Source organism: Oryctolagus cuniculus, chromosome 9, assembly GCF_964237555.1.
Source record: "Oryctolagus cuniculus chromosome 9, mOryCun1.1, whole genome shotgun sequence".
Lineage (NCBI taxonomy): Eukaryota > Metazoa > Chordata > Mammalia > Lagomorpha > Leporidae > Oryctolagus > Oryctolagus cuniculus.
This window is the reverse complement of record NC_091440.1, coordinates 36807550-36825427: the sequence shown is the minus strand read 5'-3', so window position 1 is coordinate 36825427 and position 17878 is coordinate 36807550. Positions and strand designations below refer to the sequence as shown.

The 17878-nt window shown below is 40.3% G+C and overlaps 1 protein-coding gene across 23 annotated transcripts in view; it reads left to right on the top strand.

Moving 5' to 3' along the window:
• Positions 1 to 17878, top strand: part of LMO7 (LIM domain 7) — a 235405-nt gene that overhangs the window by 130382 nt on the left and 87145 nt on the right. For 13 of the 23 annotated variants that reach the window (XM_070048703.1, XM_017343523.3, XM_017343521.3 and 10 more), the window contains one exon: positions 2804 to 2910. In XM_070048703.1, the coding sequence (XP_069904804.1) occupies positions 2804 to 2910 (107 nt within the window). Of the gene's footprint in view, positions 1 to 2143; positions 2628 to 2803; positions 2911 to 17878 lie in introns of those variants that run through there. The other 10 variants (XM_070048710.1, XM_070048709.1, XM_070048708.1 and 7 more) reach the window with 4 other exon arrangements.

Genomic DNA, 17878 nt, shown 5'->3' with positions numbered 1-17878 from the left:
TAAATAGCATCAAGTGCCTGATAATCACAATAGACAGAATTAAAAAAGAGGGAATGTCCAACATGGGAAGCAATCCACACAGCAGACTCATAGAATGACAGTCGCTTTAAGAAACACTCTGACCTCAGAATCAGCCTTTAATACATTCAGATGTGGCTGAAAAGCCCATGAGAGCAATGCAGGCATGGAAAGTGACGACACTGTGGCAAAAATATCCTACATGAAAGATCTCTGTGAATGAAATCCCAGTGGAAAGAAGGGGCCATCACAAAGAAGGATATACTTTTCTCTGAAGGGAGGAGAGAACTCCCACTTTGCTTTATGGCCTTGTTTAAATACTGATGGAGTTTGTGGTCACAAAAGGCTTTCATAGCTTTGGCAGCTCATGGCAAGAGGCTCAGGTGATCACTGGGGTCATAAATAAGAGTATCAGTCGTTAAATCAACCACAGGAGGCACTGTGTCCTTACTCTCCATGTAGGACCTCAGTCCTTAATGAGGTGTACAATGAGAATTAACTGCAAAACTTGTTCTCAAACAGTACTTTTTACATTGTCTGGGCGTATGTGTGCAAATGTTGAAATTTTTACTTAGTGTAGAGTTGGTCTTCTGTATATAAAATTAATTAAAAATGAATCTTAAAAAAGAATGGGATGGGAGAGGGAGTAGGAGGTGGGACTAGAGTGGGGGAAGTAGTGTGGGTATGGAGGGAAAAACCACTATATTCCTAAATTCCGATGAAAATTGTATTAATTAAGTAGAAGCTTTGTAAAAAAAGATACTCTTTTTGGTTAAAATATGGGCTTTAAGACTAAAATCATTATTTATATTATTTTTTCTTGTACTTTGTCTCTGATTAAGTATAGTCACTTTAGATTGTAAGAGGTTTCTCTGTGCATACTTGGATGGGTTTTGAGAAGTATGGCTTTATTTCTCTGTCCTTATCAACCTGCACATATTTGTTAACCAGATGAATGCTATTTAATTGTATAAAATATGTGAAGAATTGTTTTGACTGCCAGTTTAGTAAGTTTACCTTTAGTTTAAAGTGTTACAAAGTACTAAAACAAACATAAAGAATGAAATTGAACTGGTGGGAAATTTCTAATGGCCTATATTTCTTCTTCTTCTTCTTCTTCTTTTTTTTTTTTTTTTTTTTTTTTGATAGATTTGCCGACTAGAATTTTTGGTATTGGCTCACCAAACCATTTGTTCTGTGTATCTCATATGGTCAGTTTAGAACCATTAATTAGTTTCATCTGGCAGTTACAGTTAATATCATCTTTAGAAATTGTGAGTTTCACAAAAAAAATTGTGTTTTTGTGTCTCTTGGAATTTTGCCAGTAAATTACTTGTGCCTTTTCCAGGTGAAATCATATTAAAGCTAGACGCCTCTTCGTTGGGCTCCTCAACTTTGGACTTACAAATCTCTTTACTCTTGGACTTCTTATTTCAGATGTTTCATGGGTTTGAGTCAATAGCTAGGTACTTGTGCTGCCTCTGACTGATAGCACCTTCCTCCTCCCAGCCTGGCACCGTGCTGTCTTCTCAATCTCCCTTCACTCCCTGGCAATCAGAGTTGCTTTTCTCCTGCTCTTTCCCGGAATCCCCTCATTCTCCAAGAGCCTAAGCTGTGGAACTGAGCCTCTTCCTTCTCTTTTTAATCGTTCCCACCCACTTTTCCATTTCGCCCTGACTTTCTTCCTTCCCATTGTAGGAGAAGAGTAGTTGGCCTTGGTGCAAGTGGCAGGATGCCTTCCGGGCTGGGGGAGGCTCTCTATGGCTGACACAGGCACCTGCTGTTACCAGTGTGCTTAAGGGAGCAGTGTGTATGGAGAGGGCACTCACTGAGCAGGGAGCTCTGACGAAGGGAAGGGAGGAAGCCTGCCTTGGTTCATCACAAACTCAGCCCCTTCAAATGTTTTCTTTAGGAGTAGTAACTGTAATGCCTAACCTCATTCTGGTAACTGAGTGTGCGCCTGTGTTTGAAATGCAGCTGGCTATAAATAGAATATCATGGTTCAGGTTTGTACAGCAGTTTACATTGATGAAAAGTGCTGGTTTGTGAATGGAGAATTTCGGTTTTGAAATCGGATATGCGGGCAGCCTTGGGAGGTGGGGGATAGCTTTTCAGTTTTTGGAGGCAGCTCCTGTGGCAGGTGCAGGGAGTGAGTAACGTGCCACTCCTGAACGCGGTGATTTAGCCAATGAACACTGGGCTTGGTCCTGTGGTATGGTTCCCCTGTCTGTCAAGAGCTGGCTCAGCAACCAAGCCCAGATTCCAGGTGTGGTATTCCACAGTCGTGCTGTAATTTGTAATCATAGAAACAGAATGTGCCTCCTCTGATTCCTTCCCTGCCAACAGTTTCTGGGTGGGTGAATGTCAGTAGCCGGAGTTATTTTTAAAGAGGAGAGGTGAAGCTTGTCGTGCGAAGCTGGGAAGAGGGCGTTTGTTTGCAGAGCAGAGCTGACATCAAAGTGTAGATTGCTGCTCAGTGGCTAGGCACTTGTCCTGTAACAGGTAATGTTTAACGTGCCAGTCACAAAGATCACAGAAACGGCGTTCCCCGGGCATAAGATAGCAGCACCGTTTGTGGTCTGGAAGGCTGAAAGACCTTATATGCTCCGGTGGTTTTTTTTTTTTTAAGTTTTTCAAGTATATGCATATATAAGTCTTGGTTTTGCTACCTCCTCTTTTCCTGGCTGTGATTGGACTTTGGAGCTTGGAAGTTATATCATAAAAAATTTGTAACCTTTGTGTGAGAGAGCTCGGCTAAGCAGTCACTTTCCGAATCTTTTCACAGGATAACATCAACGTTTTTTTGAAAGCTTGTGAACAGCTTGGATTGAAAGAAGCCCAGCTTTTCCATCCTGGAGATCTGCAGGATTTATCAAATCGAGTCACTGTCAAGTAAGTTGCCCTGGTTTGCTGTGTATTTTTAAACTTGTGGCTTGTAGCTTGAATGAAGGGAGTTGCTGAGAGTTCTTGACTACAGATAGATCACTCTTTTCTGTGTCTTTCTGTGCTCCAAAATAGACTGAAAAATGGCTTAGCGATTGTGAACATGAAGCCGTCTGTAAGGAACAACTTGCCAGGGTCTTACTGTAAGTGTCTGTGTGACAGACATGGTAGTTTATATTTTAATGCTTGACTAACGTGGTAGTGTTTGATTACTAATGGTGAGGCTACTCATTATCCGTACAAAGTGAATTTAGAGATAATTTTAAATTTGCAGAGTATGAATTGTTTTAGAATAGCTTTTTGTACATCTGGAATTAAGACATACTCGCTAATGTAAGAATTAGGGTATTGCCTTGGTCAGAAAGGCGTTCTGAATATTTGGAAGGGAGTGACAACCTGGACAAAGGTGTAATGCCAGTGACCTCGTCAGTTACGGCTGATTTTCAAAAATGAACCGTTTCCCACTATTTTAACAGCACAGGACAGATGAGAAAGTGAAAGTAGGTATGAAAACATGGACACAGGTGTACCGTTGGATTTTAGTGGAAAATGGTGCTCATCTGTGAGTACGTGGTTTCAGGAAATGTGGTTTTATTTAAGCTTTTATGAGATTCTGCCCCCCACCTCACCCCATACATCTGATTTGCTCCCAGAGAGTTCATAATAAACTCATAAATGTGACTGGAAAACTATATAATTTTCTAATAATGGCAGCTTCCTTATCATGATGGCTCTCAACTCTAGTTAGGATTTTTCCAAGGGAGCATATAAAAACCCTTATTTCATCTCTAGAAATAATGGAACTGGAAGTAGCAATTTCTGCGAGTTCAAAGACTTATTATTTTTATCATTAGTGTTCCAATTAAGCTGCCTTTCATAGCTTTAAAAAATAACTATGAAATATTAACGGTGGCCTTTTTGTCAAGAAAAATAATCGTCTATTCATAAATATCTTTGACGTATAGAATGTCTTCTTGCAGCACAGCCTAAAAAACCCAGGTAGAATTAGTCCTGAGAAATCTAACAATATATGTTTTTCACTGAGTGAACAATTTTGAACCTGTCTGCTTCTGGTTCTGTTGAACATACTTTGCTAAACTCCTCAGTGATAGGTGGCTGCCGCCATGAGTCTGTCTGCGTTTCTGATTAATTGAAAGACAGTGGAGAGACTCTGAGGTTTATGGCCACAATGAAATGTTTGCTTTTGCAGTGTTTAAGGTCATGTTTTAATTTACTTGAAAAATAAATATTTGGACGTGTTTGTCTTATTTTTCCTAATCAACAAATGCTTAAGACTTATCTGATGGGCATAAACTTTAGACCTTGAGAGTTGGCTTTTTCTTAAGTTGCTAATGTCTATTAGGGGTACATGCACTTCCTTCTAAAGTTGTGCTGTTTTGAAACTGTAGCCTAGATTTGAATAGGCTATGGATTAAGCAAAATGCGTGTGTTCACTCAATCCAAGGGTGCTAGGACAAAGTTTGCCATGAGACATTGGTCAAAAGTGCTTAAGAAAAATTAGTATCTCGGCTCAGCCGTCAGGGAAATGAAATTCCTGACGGACTGAAACTGGGCGGTCACGCGGTTAGGGCTGCAGTAGGAAGTATGCAGAGCAGCTTGTTTCAGGGGAGACGGCAAGTCTGTCAAAGCAAGGTGTGCCTAAGTAAGGCTGGCGAGAATGCCCACGTGGAGACCTTGACTTTGCTAAAGAACACCTGCCCTGAGAATTCTGTCTTGTTGGGCCAAAGAACAAAGGCTTCAACCCTGGGTCTACCTCAGTGGGAAGCCCTGAACTCCCCAGGTGACTCACAAGGAAGCTAGCTAATGACTGCTTTAAAATGTTAGTGAATCTCTTTTTCCCTAAGGTAGTGTTGGTCAGGAAAGGAAAGCAAGTAATCATTTACTAAATAGTAACGCATTTCTGAGTTGTTAGTTTTTGTTCTTCCCTAATGTGGAGCGTCCTGGAGGTCAGAGATCTTGTCTGAAGGAACTAGTGTCACTTAGGTTAGTGCTTCTTAACTGGGGCCAGTTTTGCCTTCCCAGAGGCATTTGGCCAAGTTCAGGGACACTTCTGTCCTGGTTGGAGTTGGGGGCTGCTACAGGCGTCTAGTGAGTCAGGATGATGCTAAATATCCCATAATGCACAGGACAGCCCCTCTCTCCTCACCCTTGAGAATTTTCCTGCTCCAAGTATTTATAGTGCTGGGTTTTGGAAACACTGGCATAGATTTCGAATTCCTTACTCACTCCCTTTCTGCCAGTGAAATAGTCATGTGGAAATGAAGGGTACTGACTGTGACAGACTTTGACGTGTGTAAAGTGTAACCGTTTACTTATGTAACAGGGTACCCATTTCCTTGTTAACCTGTTTGTCTGTCTCAATAGGAAGACTTATTGTAACTTGTGCTGTAATGTGAGTAGCTTGAGAGTATTTTGCTCATCTGTGTAGAATGAATTTAGCAAACAGTGTGGCAAGTTATTTGGTTATTTTACATAGTCTGTTGTAACTCAGCTGCTCGGACCGATGGATCTAACAGTGGGGAGAGCTGTGGTTGGCTGTGTTGTGAGCACAATCTGAGCAGGATGTACTGAGAGCAGATAAGAAAGGACAGCTGATACCCTCCTCCATGCTGGCGAATGTGGGGGGGGGGGTTAGCGGTTAGCAATGACATATTCATAGTTGGCACATGGCATTGGGAAAGTTGTGTGTGGCGAATGAGTGGCAGAAGCAGTGTCAGTTCAAGAGCTGTTACTGTTAAATAATTTCAGTCATTTGGAATCAAAGTACAATAGTCTCCCCAATAGTTTTCTACCGATTTGAGATTTACATTTAATTTGCAATAAAAAAATTGTCACTACACAAACAGAACTATAGTACTCCTTATCTTTCTGTAATTATATTAATATGTGATCTAATTTTCTGACTGAATTACTTTGCAGAAATTAGTAGTTTGAATTTTTCCAAGTGTGTTGGAATTGGAATTATTCCATTTATTTGGAGATCATATATGTGTGTTCAAAATCAATTGACGGTTTTAATTTTGATATCCTTGATTTCATGGGTAGGATCTATCTTTATTTTCTCCCAGGAGAGTAATAAGCAAATTTATGACTTAGTTTCCATGAGTGTGGTAGATTAAGGCTTCCCTGATCTGAGCCCATGACCCTGAACTTGCATTACTATTAACTGATGATCAGATGTCAACGTTGAACTTAGAAATGCATGGGATCTGCTGAGAGGAGGTGATGTGACTCCCACAGAGCTGTTCTAGGCACACCTATAACAAAAGGCCTGGAGGAGTACAACACAGTGGCCATGCCAACAGACCACTGCACACTGGAGAGCACCAGTAGCAGGTGGCATGGTTCTTCAGTGGAATGTGGACATCAAGAGGCGCAGAGTAATTGTTTGTAGTACAGAGCGAGTCAACAGAGTAGCCCCGGGAGTACTCTATTGGAGGAGTTGGAGTTGGCAGAAAGATGGGGTTCAACAAAAAGGTTTTAATTTCCTATCTCTAGCGATTTGACTCAGAAAATAATGCTCTAATCAATTTACATATCAAAATTTTTAAGCTGAGGATTTGAACAGATTGTAAACATGTTTCTTCTCTCCACCCCCTTACCATTCCAATCCAGCTTTTAGCACTTCTTCAGATACATTCTGTTCATAATATAATTACAGGATGGCAGTTCTTTTGAACATAGTACTCCAGTCAAACAAAGAAGTTATTTTCTGGTATAAACTTAATCATTATTTGCAGTATTCATATATTAGGTGTGAAATGTAATTTTAGACATTGCCATTGTTTGAGTTATTTTTATAAATCTATCAGAGTGAGGATATAGAAATCAAATCTTATTTTTACACATGCTAGTTGTCCAGGGAATAATAATTGGAAGCCAAATTAGTGTTAATGTATTTCTATCATGAAAATAAATGAGGCTCAAATCAATGTTTTAAGGATTTATCTGATCTCTGAAGCTTCAAAAAAGTGCTCAATTTTTGTGGCAATACTGTGAAGTCATTTTTTTCAGAATCAAGTTCCCAGATGGTGCCTGTTTTTTATCAGTCTGCCAAATTGTGCTTGAGGTACTTGGTGTGTGTGTGTGTGTGTGTGTGTGTGTGTATTTAAGGTTTACTCATATAAGTAGAAATGTACCTACTTTGCATTATTCCACCCTTTTCTGATCTAAACCTGGTTTTTCATTTTTTGCAAGTACATGTCTTTCAAGTGAGTTGTACAACATCTTAATCTTTTTATAACAAGCTTAATGATTTCTAAACTTGGATCTGTAACTTGAGCTTGGTGTCTTCCACCTGTCACTCATGTTACTATTTTAAAGCATTCCTTTTCTACTGATGCATTAGAATAAGACAGAGGAAATTTTTGCATTAACTGTATCCTTACTGTATTCAGCCATTCTGTGCGGTGAGGTACTTATCTAGAGGGGGACAGTAATTCCTCCAGATTGCTCACACACTGACCAGCAGCAGAAATGTCTGGCCCAGTTCATAAATGCTTTTAGTCGCAAAATTTGAGTCCCTGTGAGTCCGAGCTGCAGAGAAGGATTGTGGGATAGGAGGCGGGCCTCGTATTGGAAGAAGTGATAAAACAGTTAAAGTTTTATCTGAATCTGTTTCTTTCTGTTTCTAGTGATTAATTTCTTCCTCAGGTACAGGAGTTTCTGCCTGCTAACTGCTTCCTTAGCTTTCCACACCCTCAAATACAAAAAAGGCCCCGGGGGGAGTCTACAGCTTCTCTCTTGGCTTGCTGGATGTAACTTCGTGTTGTGGACTTCTCTAACCACAATTTTTATCTCCAGAAGTAACCTGAACTCTGTATTTTTGTAGAGCCCTTTTTGATGGCACATTTAAAGCATTTATTTTATAACAAGGCCCTTCAAAGGGTTAAGTCAAAGACACCAACATCTTTTTCAAAGAGGTCCTTCTGTCTTTCTGATTACCATCTGTAGGGCTGCCTGTGTTGAATGAATCCCACTTTTAAAATTACATGCACTGTCAAATTGGTAGTCTCCTCAGCTGTTTTTGAAAATGTGGACTCTACCAGTAATTTGAAGTATTAAGCTTTGTTTTCAAGTTTCATCTTTTATTCTGGATTGATTTAAGTGATCATTTATGTAATAGGGGTAGAGGTGTTGTTGGAGTATATGCTTAAGTCTATTTCTGGAGCTACAGAGTAGGAAATGGCGCTTAATTCAGTAAGAGGAAACTTTAGCCTACATGAATCATTCACTTAGCTATCATGTAAAAACCTTGATTCTGCATCTGTGATGTGGCAACGCACTTAGGCATAGATAAAACAGAGGAGTGACTGCAGTAGGGTTCACGTTGTGATCCAAGAGATGTCCCTGTAAATTCACAGCCAGGAAGTACGTGGAAAGAGCTCTGCAGGAAGGTAGAGATGTCTGGACATTTCACCTTGTTACAAAGAAGGTGAGCTTTCAGAGCACTATTTTTTTTCTGGATCCTCGAAACTATTTGTGGGTAGAGAACATGTCGCACTCCTTTTATGATCTCCTTGATTCCGGACAACCATGGTAGTTTAATGTTTGAAAATTGGATTTCAGCTACAAAGACTTCCTGGATATTTTAAAGCCATTCTGTCATGATAGGGAGAAACTGATTTTTTTTTTTTTCCTTTTCCAAGACTTCCTCTTTTTTTTTTTTTTTTTTTTTTTTTTCTCCCATCATCCAAACTCAAAGCAGATCTGGCAAAGCAGTCATTGAACTTTTGGTTTCAATTACCTTTCACTTATCATACCAGAATAATGATATGGCAAATTACAACATAGTCTGAAACTCACACGCCTTGAGAGAGGAGGATGTGTCTCCTCCCCGTGTGGGAGCGATAAGTGAAAACTGGAAGGTTGTTCCATGTGTCTTTCAAAGTAGCTGGTGGAAGTTTTAATAAATCCTTGTGATGATGTAGAAATGATACAGGGTTAGCTGACATGTGAATGATGCTTATACAAAGTATTAGAAACATTTCATTGTCTTCATATGATGATCACTACTCAGTTTTCATCTTGTGGAACAAATCTAAAATACATGCTTAAGACTTTTGGGTAGAAAAATATGGCAGTTTTATGAGTATTTGGAATATTATTATAGGAGCTCAAAGGCAAAGAAATTTTTAAAAAATGTGAAATCATAGTGGAGGTAACATCTAATGAGAAAATATTTAATAAGACATTTCACTGAGACACTTAACAGAAGCCTCACTCTTTCCAAAGTCAAGCTGCCTGCCTTGGTGGCTCTTATCTTTGTGTCCAGCATTAAACTCCAAATCCATCTGTCGGTCCAGTAAAAGATCACGTTAACTTTGACTTGGCCGTAATTAAAAGCCACTTGAAGAATAAAAATAAAAGACACTTGAAGATTTCCTGACAGTTCATTTGAACTCTCTTTGCTATACATCAGGCTGAAGTGTAGTTACTTTCTCCTAGAAGGGAACACAAACACTCATTAGATGTATGTCGCTTGTTGCAAACAGAAGCATCTTGAGGAGCGCAGGGCTTGTGGTGTCTCCTGATTGGAGTTTAATCCTGTGTTACCCAGGGGCTGAGTGGCCTTACATGGATTACCTTTCCTCTCTGTAATAGGTTTGCTTCTCTGTTTTGATTTTATGGCAAATAATTCCTGCTTGTTCACTGTGTGTCCAGCCGTGTGTTCTATGAGTATATTAGTAAAGAAGGTACGTGTAATTGGTGTTCTCGTGGAACTCAGCAAATAAAACCACTTGGGTGCTATTACTACTTCACAAGGATGTTGTAATGATTAAATGAAGTGAGGTGTGTAAAGTGTGTAGTGCCTGGCATATAGTCAGTGCTTAATAAATACCATTTAGTTATTATTGTGGTCATTTTTGCAACTTGGCTTTTATTTTCTTGACCTCAGAATCTTGTCCCCGCCTACTTAAATTGTAATTATAAAGTATAGGTACTTTATTTTTAAAAATTGAGGCCATTTTAGAATTATTGCTTCTCTCCTTTGAGAGATGTGTGTCTTTTGATGTTTGTATTTAGTCAATTTTTAAAAATTTAAAAATTAAAATAGCAAAACTAGAGACCAGGGAATGGATAATTCTTTGATCTTGTTTCTGCATATGCAGGACTAAAATTTGTAACATTTTTGACATCCAATTGTTTTTCTCTATTTTCTGCAATGTTTAAAATATGTTAATTCCATTTGGATCTGTTTCTTCCGAGGTTTTTTTTTTTTCCCACATACTTTGAAAAGGAAATATAAAGGTACTTCCATTAATCCAAACCAGTCAAATCCTGAACTTGACATTGTTTTGGTTTATTTCTGTTGCACCATTTTCTTGTCTATTTCTGTGAAAGGTGTCACTTTAGTCACTCTTTGGTGATTCTTTAGATAAGAAGATATTATCTGAGTGGATTTTTAGGGCTTATTGTTTTTTTCTTTTTTTAGAATAGATGTTGATAATCTTGTCTTTACTGACTTTACATGTGCACTGCATCTGTGTTTTCCAGTGACAGAAAAGCTAGCTAGCTTATTTGAGGCATCTTCCATTTCTTTTGTCTATCCAAAGGCTACTGTCCCAACATTACAATGAGTATGAAGATTCTTGATTACAATATCTGAAATAATTGGGATTTTTACGGTAGGTATTAAAAAATTACAAAGAAAGGGCAGACATTGAAGAGCAGTGATGTCGCAAGCCAGGTCCACTTCTGACGCCAGCATCCCTTATCAGAGTGCCAGTTCAGAGTCCTGGCTGCCCTGCTTCCTCTCCATCTTCCTGCCAGTGTACCTGGGAAGGCAAGGGAAGATGCCTCACTTGCTTGGGCTCCTTTCACCCACGTGGGAGACTAAGGGATGGAGTTTCTAGTTCCTAGCTCAGCCTGGCCCAGACCTGACTATTGGAGCTATATGGGGAGTGAACCAAAAGATGGAAGATGTCTCTCTCTCCCTTGTCTCTCCTTCTCTGTCTGTCTCTCTTTGAAATATATAAATAAAACTCTAAAAAATTACAAATGACAAAGGCATTGTGTTTGAGATGGAAAGGCATGCTTATGATTTAGTTCCAATTTTACTTGTATACAATGAAAAAGTCAAACTAAGAAATAGGAGAGATCTTCAAAAATTTATAGAAAAATCTGTACTATTGGGGCTGGCTCTGTGGTGCAGTGGATTAAAGCCCTGGCCTGTAGTACTGGTGTCCCATATGGGCACCAGTTCGAGTCCCAGCTGCTCCACTTTCAATCCAGCTCCCTGCAGATGGCCTGGGAAAGGAGTGGAAGATGTCTCAAATGCTTGGGGCCCCTGTATCCTTGTAAGAGACTGGAAGAAGCTCCTGGCTCCTGTCTTCAGATTGACCCAGCTCCGGCCATTGTAGCCATTTTGGGAGTGAGTTAGTGGATGGAAGACCTCTCTCTGTCTCTGTCTCTGTCTCTGTCTCTAACTCTTTTAAATAAATAAAATAAAAATTTTTAAAAAATCTGTACTATTAGTTGACCCTCTGTATATAAAGATAATAAAAAGTGAATATTAATGAAGAATGGGATGGGAGAGGGAGTAGGAGGTGGGACAGTTTGGGGGTGGGAGGGTGGGTATGGGGGTGAAGAACCACTATATTCCAAAAGCTATACCTGTGAAATTTATATTTATTAAATAAAAGCTTTCTAAAAAAATCTATACTATTAAAAATACATGGATTTCCAAAAACTGTTGTACCAAAATAAACCTCTTTTAATTTCACTTTCCATGAGCTTTTTGGTGTACCCTCAAACACTTTTATGTTCATGCATTTTGTTTTATGTGAATGCAAATTTTGACAGATTTATTTTTTTAAAAAAAGTGGAATCTGTCCATCTAATATTAAATATGAGTAGAATTGGCATGGAGGATATTGTTTAAAGAATTTAGGCTAATGGAGCAGTTAGATTTCAGGGCTAATGACTCTGGTGTCCTTTCTGCAGCACTGAGCAGTGTGGGTTGGGTGCCAATGGATTTATCTCTCGTGTCTCAGAGACATGTGCCTTGCTTCATGCATGTCTAAGCGGGTAGGATCTCGTGTCATCAGTTTATCTTCTCAGGAGTTTGGTACCCTGCTTCCCATACCACTGGCCAGATATGCAGAGTAAACCCAGGAATTCCTGGCCCGCACGTGTTGCTCAGAGAGGATGGAGCTTTGGCGCTGTGGAAGCGTCTTGCAGTGCCGGCATCACATATCAGTGTTGCCGTTTGGGTCCGGGCTGCTCTGCTTCTGACCCTGCTCCCTGTAATGTGCATGGTATGGCAATGGAACGTGACCCGAGTGCTTAGACCCTGCCAGCCATATGGGAGACCTGAACAAAGTTCCTGACTCCTGGCTTTGGCCTGGACCAAACTTGGCTCTTGAGGCTGTTTGGGGAATGAACCAGTGAATGAAAGATCTCTTTTCACCCTCTCTGTCTGCCTTTCCCTGTGTCACATTGCTTTTCAAATAAATTAATATTTTTTAAAAAGAAAGTTTTACTGAAAAACCTTGAGTTTTAGGGAAACATAGTCTACTATCTGTGTAAATCTGAGTAACTCAAATTAGCCTGTTTCCTGTGTATAAATGGTAGGTTTAATTTCTGTGGTATAATTTTTATTAAAAAAGGAGCAGATTAAAAACATACTTTGAGTCTTAAGCTAAAAAAGGAAAAAGTTGGGATTTAGCCTTGGGGAAGCACCTGCTTTGCATTAAATTGTGTTTATATTAACCGCTGTCAATTTAGCAGGGGTTTGCTTTCCGTGCTTTGAGTACTTCTGGGGAAAAATTGCTTGAGATCAAGAGTATCATTGTTACTACTGCATTTCATATTTTATTGCATTATAATATCAATGACTGCCAGGCCTTTTGCAATGCATTTTTTTCTAAATTCACTGAAGTATGGACATCTTCAAGGAATCAGCATTTCTGGGTAAGCAGTTTGGCTGACACATTATTAGACTACTTTTGATTTCATACCGAGAAGGAAAAAACTAATAGGTAGCTCTTGTTTATCCCATGTTCATTAATAAATGTGTATAAAACGTATCTGCAGCGTTCCTAAGAGTAGAACACATGCACATTGGTTTGATAAGAACATGTTTAAAAATGTCTGAGGTCTCCGAGCAAGGCTGCAGATCCTGTGGTTCCCTAGATCTTTGTTTTGGGTGATACACTCATTTCCCTGAGGGGCTCTGTCCATCTCTTGGATGGACATAAGAGCAGTAGTGTTCATCAGAGGCATCCACAGCTTGCTGAGCTCCCTGTTATTATGAAATAGAGCTCTGTGTCTTCCCTCGTATTCTTCTCGTCATAGTACAGGGAGGTGGGTTATTTCAGCCTCAGATGGCCCTGGCCCACAGGGCTGGAGACTTGCCTCCAGCACAGGTACAAACAGCACACTCCTGCTAGGCTGATGCGGAGGACAGGGGGGCAAGAGGGGCGGTAAGGCTCCACTCAGGGTACTGAGCCTGCTACCTGTGCTCCTTTGCTTTGTTAATGGCATCCTCTGCATATTTAATATTCACTGTGCAAACATCCTGAATCCTGTGGGTAGATACGGTCATAAGACCTATTTTTTCCTTACCTGGATCTTGAAACCAAAAGTGGAGAAAAGCGGAAGCATTCTTGATTGTTAATTTGTTTTGGGTCTTGAGCATTGAGATGACTTCCTTGTCCTGTGTCAGGGGATGCTGGAGTTGGAGTGATGACTAGCAGTGAGCAAGGTTAGGAAATCATCAGAATGAGTCCAAACACTGCTACTCAGTTAGCTTTAGATAAACTGGGTAAGAGCTATTGAGCATCGTCAAGTATTTTACGTAAGTTCTTTCTAAACTAGTTATAACAGTACAGCCAGGCATTTCTCTCTGCTTCAGATGCCTCACGTGAAATGAGGCGGAGAGGAAAGGAACTGGCTTAGCTGTATGAACTTGGAATAGCAATGAAGCTAGGAGTTTAATTCAGACAGTGTCTTTGCCTCCAGAATGTGCCCTCTTTCCGTTCTGTTGTCTAAATAGACGTAACAGGCCATTAAAAATTTGCTGATACTCTTTCCAGTGCTCTATGACAAATTGACATAGGTTGCTTTTTAACCAGATCAGCTATGCCTAACTTGGATTTGTTTACATGATTGATACTACCCGATTTGGTATGTAACAAACATCTTTACAATATGACTTTAAATTTTACTAGTTTGTGAGGAGACTTCAAAAAGTTCATGGAAAATTATAATTAAAATATACATCTGGTACAAAGCATTTTTAAGAACCCCATGGATTTTTTTTAAAAATATAATTTGTATTTCCTATGAACTTTTTGAGGACCTCTTCACATACATAAATTGCAAAATATTTTTGCACCAAAGTGGGCTTTGAATTCTATTTTCCATGAACTTTTTTGAAGTCTCCTATGCCTTTGAATCTAAGATAATTGATTTTTATTTATTAATTTTATTTTTTAAAAGATTTATTTATTTATTTGAGAGGCTGAGTTACAGAGAGCCAGAAGCAGAGCAGAGGTAGAGAGAAAGAGAGGTCTTCCATCCACTGGTTCACTCCCCCAGTGATCCTCTGGAGCTGCACTGATCTAAAGCCAGGAGACACATCTCCCTTGTGGGTGCAGGGGCCCAAGGACTTGGGCCATCTTCCACTGCTTTCCCAGGCCATAGCAGAGAGCTGGATCGGAAGTGAAGCAGCCAGGACTCAAACTGGTGCCTAATGGGATGCTGGCACGGCAGGTGGTGGCTTTACCTGCCACACCACAGTGCCAGCCTCCAGATAACTGATTTTAATAACTCCTCACTTTAGGAATGTTAAATGAGAGCACATGTGTGTTATAGTAGATGAACTGTGGTGGAAGTTTGGTCCTTCAACACGAGCCAGCTGAGAAATAATAGAGTATTTGGATGTTATTGATATGTGCATATAAATGCCTTTTTAGATTTTACGGCTTTCATGCAGATATTTATGAATGTTCAGTTGTATTTTCTGTGATAATTGAACATTCCTGTTGAGGGCTGAGGATTGTAAAACCTTGCTAATCTAAATTGCCCAGGATCATATCATGACATTTTGATTTTTAAAGCATTGGCTTGGAAACTGTTTTTTTACACAGTAACTGGTAAATTCACTTTACATAATTTCTTTGCTTGTTTTTAATGATCTCCAAACATTTTTGATTGGGAATAAGTGGTGTACACACACACACACACACATAAAAATGGAGTATTTTGTTCAGTTTAGGTTATTGTATATTAAATTTTATACAAGGCCTCAATGATTAATCACCTGAAGTACTATTCCAGTACACAAGTTACAAATAAAAGTGTAGATTATAGTCATGTTCTATTGTATTAAAGAAGAAAGTTACTAGGGTACATTGGCCAAAGTCCTGCTGTAAGTGTAGCCATTGGAGAGTTTGAAACAGGTGGTAAGCAGAAAGCTTCAAGTGTAACAATAAATAGGGCTGGCCAATTCCAGTAAGATGAAACTCTAGTTGCCAAAAAGAGTGGAGGATCAGGTAGTGACTCAAAAAAGCAAAGTCCAAGAAATGACTCAAACACAGAAGCACTTCAAGAATTCCTTTACCAGGATTTACAGTAAATAGAGCGATCACTTCTTCTCATACCAAACCTTTAGAAATTATTTCTAAACTTATAAATGAGTGACATTCTGTAATGTGATATTTTAGATTACCAAAGAAACATGAAACTAGTGGTAGCCCAAGATACGAATAAAGCAGAAAATTACAAAGAAGCACAATTTTGCATTAAATAGCCAGTATATAGTTAGATGTGATGTTTAAAAAAACAATGGAGTGTTAACGCTATTATGTACCACAAGAGAAGGAAAAATACTGCTTGTGAGAGAGTAGAGGAGAGTGGAAGGAAACTAACACTTGAGTGTTTTGCTGAATGCCGTGTGTAATCTTATAAGCACTTTGTAAGATAGGGTGTTTGCCCAAGTGTACAGGTGTGGAAACTGAGACTCGGTGACTTGCTCAGGGTCACACACTTCTTAAATGGTGCAAGTGGAAAAGCTCATTCTCACTCTAAATCTACTGCTCTTTCCATCATAGAATTCCACCTCCAGTGTGTTCACATGAAAGATATAAAGGAACAAAAATTTAACATACTAATGTGTATCTGGCAGACATGAACTGAAGTTCAGAAAGCTGGTTGGGTAGGAGTTAAGTTCTGGAGATATGGAGGCATTGGAAATTTCTAGAAGTTATGAGTGAGAAATTGCCCAGACTTGTGAGAGTTATAGCACATAGCGTAAGTGCTTCTTGAACTTCAACACACTTCTAAAATAGCTGGGGATCTCGTTCAAGTGTAGGCTTTGAAGCTGGAGGTCTATGGCAGGGCTGTGCATCTGTGTTTCAGCAGCCTTCAATCTTGCCAGTGAGGCCCGCAGCCTGAGTATCAGGGGTTAAGGCAATAAATGGCAGGGATCTCACATGAAGGTGTTGTGGATGGGAGGCTCAAGTGCGCATGTCAAGGATTCGCAGGATTGAATGAGAAATGGGAGCTGGGTGTATCCGGAGGCAAAGAGGCACGGAGTTCAACCAAACACCTGACAGCGTATTCTTCATGGGAAGCAATGGTCTCTGCTCTTGAGGCCTACATTTTGGCGAGAGAAGCTTAAGGAATGCTTCTTGTGTGCAATTTGACAGCTTGGAGACAGAGTGACAGGGTGCTGGGCATGAGCTTGGGGGATCCAGGAATGGTACCTCAGATATCCTGGCTAGGTTGAAACTTTATCTCGAAGTTACTCGAATCAGTACCAAAACTTCTGAGCACCAGGTTAAATGTTAAAAATCAGCGATGTAGAGGGGCTGGTACTGTGGATCACTTGGCCAATCCTCTGCCTGAGGCACTGGCATCCCATATGGGTGCCGGGTTCTAGTCCTGGCTGCTCCTCTTCCAGTCCAGCTCTCTGCTGTAGCCCGGGAAGGCAGAGGAGGATGGCCCAAGTGCTTGGGACCCTGCACCCGCATGGGAGACCAGGAGGAAGCACCTGGTTCCTGGCTTTGGATCGGCACAGCGCCGGCCGTAGCGGCCATTTTGGGGGTGAACCAATGGAAGGAAGCAGCCGGGACTAGAACTGGTGCCCATATGGGATGCCGGTACCGCAGGCGAAGGATTAACCTAGTGCACCAAGGCGCCGGCCCCCCTTTATTCCTTTTTAAAGAGCAGTTCCTTGTGTTGCATTTGCTTTCATGCCTTTGTCTTCTCGCTGGTGTAAAATGATGACCATTGACTCCAAAATCAAGCCATACCGTTGTCCATGCTGTTTCCTCCTTTTGGACACACTTCCTGCTCATCTTTACCATTTGCCTTAATTTTTTTGCAGCTTTATTGTTGTTTGACTTGCACATAATAAAATTCATATTATGTGTACAGCATGCATTTTGAAATGAAATGCGACTGTGTAGCCATCACCATAATCAAGATGTGGAACCCCAGGCAATTTCCACACGCTTCTTAGCTGTCAAGCCCTGTACTTGATCTCTTGCTGTAGTGCTTTTGGTCACTCCAGTGTTCAGCCTTTTCTAGAATATCAGATAAATGGAACATTCAGTACATAGTCTTTTGAGTTGGACGACTTTCAATTTGTGTACTTAAAAAGTTATGTTATTTTTTGAGGAGCAGAGACACATGAGAGTGTGAATGGGAGAGAGAATATACTCTTCTGTTCTGGTTCACTCCTCAAATGGCTGGGAACTTGACCTTAATTCAGGTCTCCCATGTGGGCATTGGAAACCCAAGCACTTGAGCTCCTGCTGCTCCCACCAGGGCCTTAATAAGCAGGAAGCTGGAGTTAAGAGCTGAAGCCGGCTGTGGAACCCAGGTACTGTGATCAGGACATGGGCATCTTAACTGGTTTCCGAGCTGCTAGGCTAAGTTTTCTGCC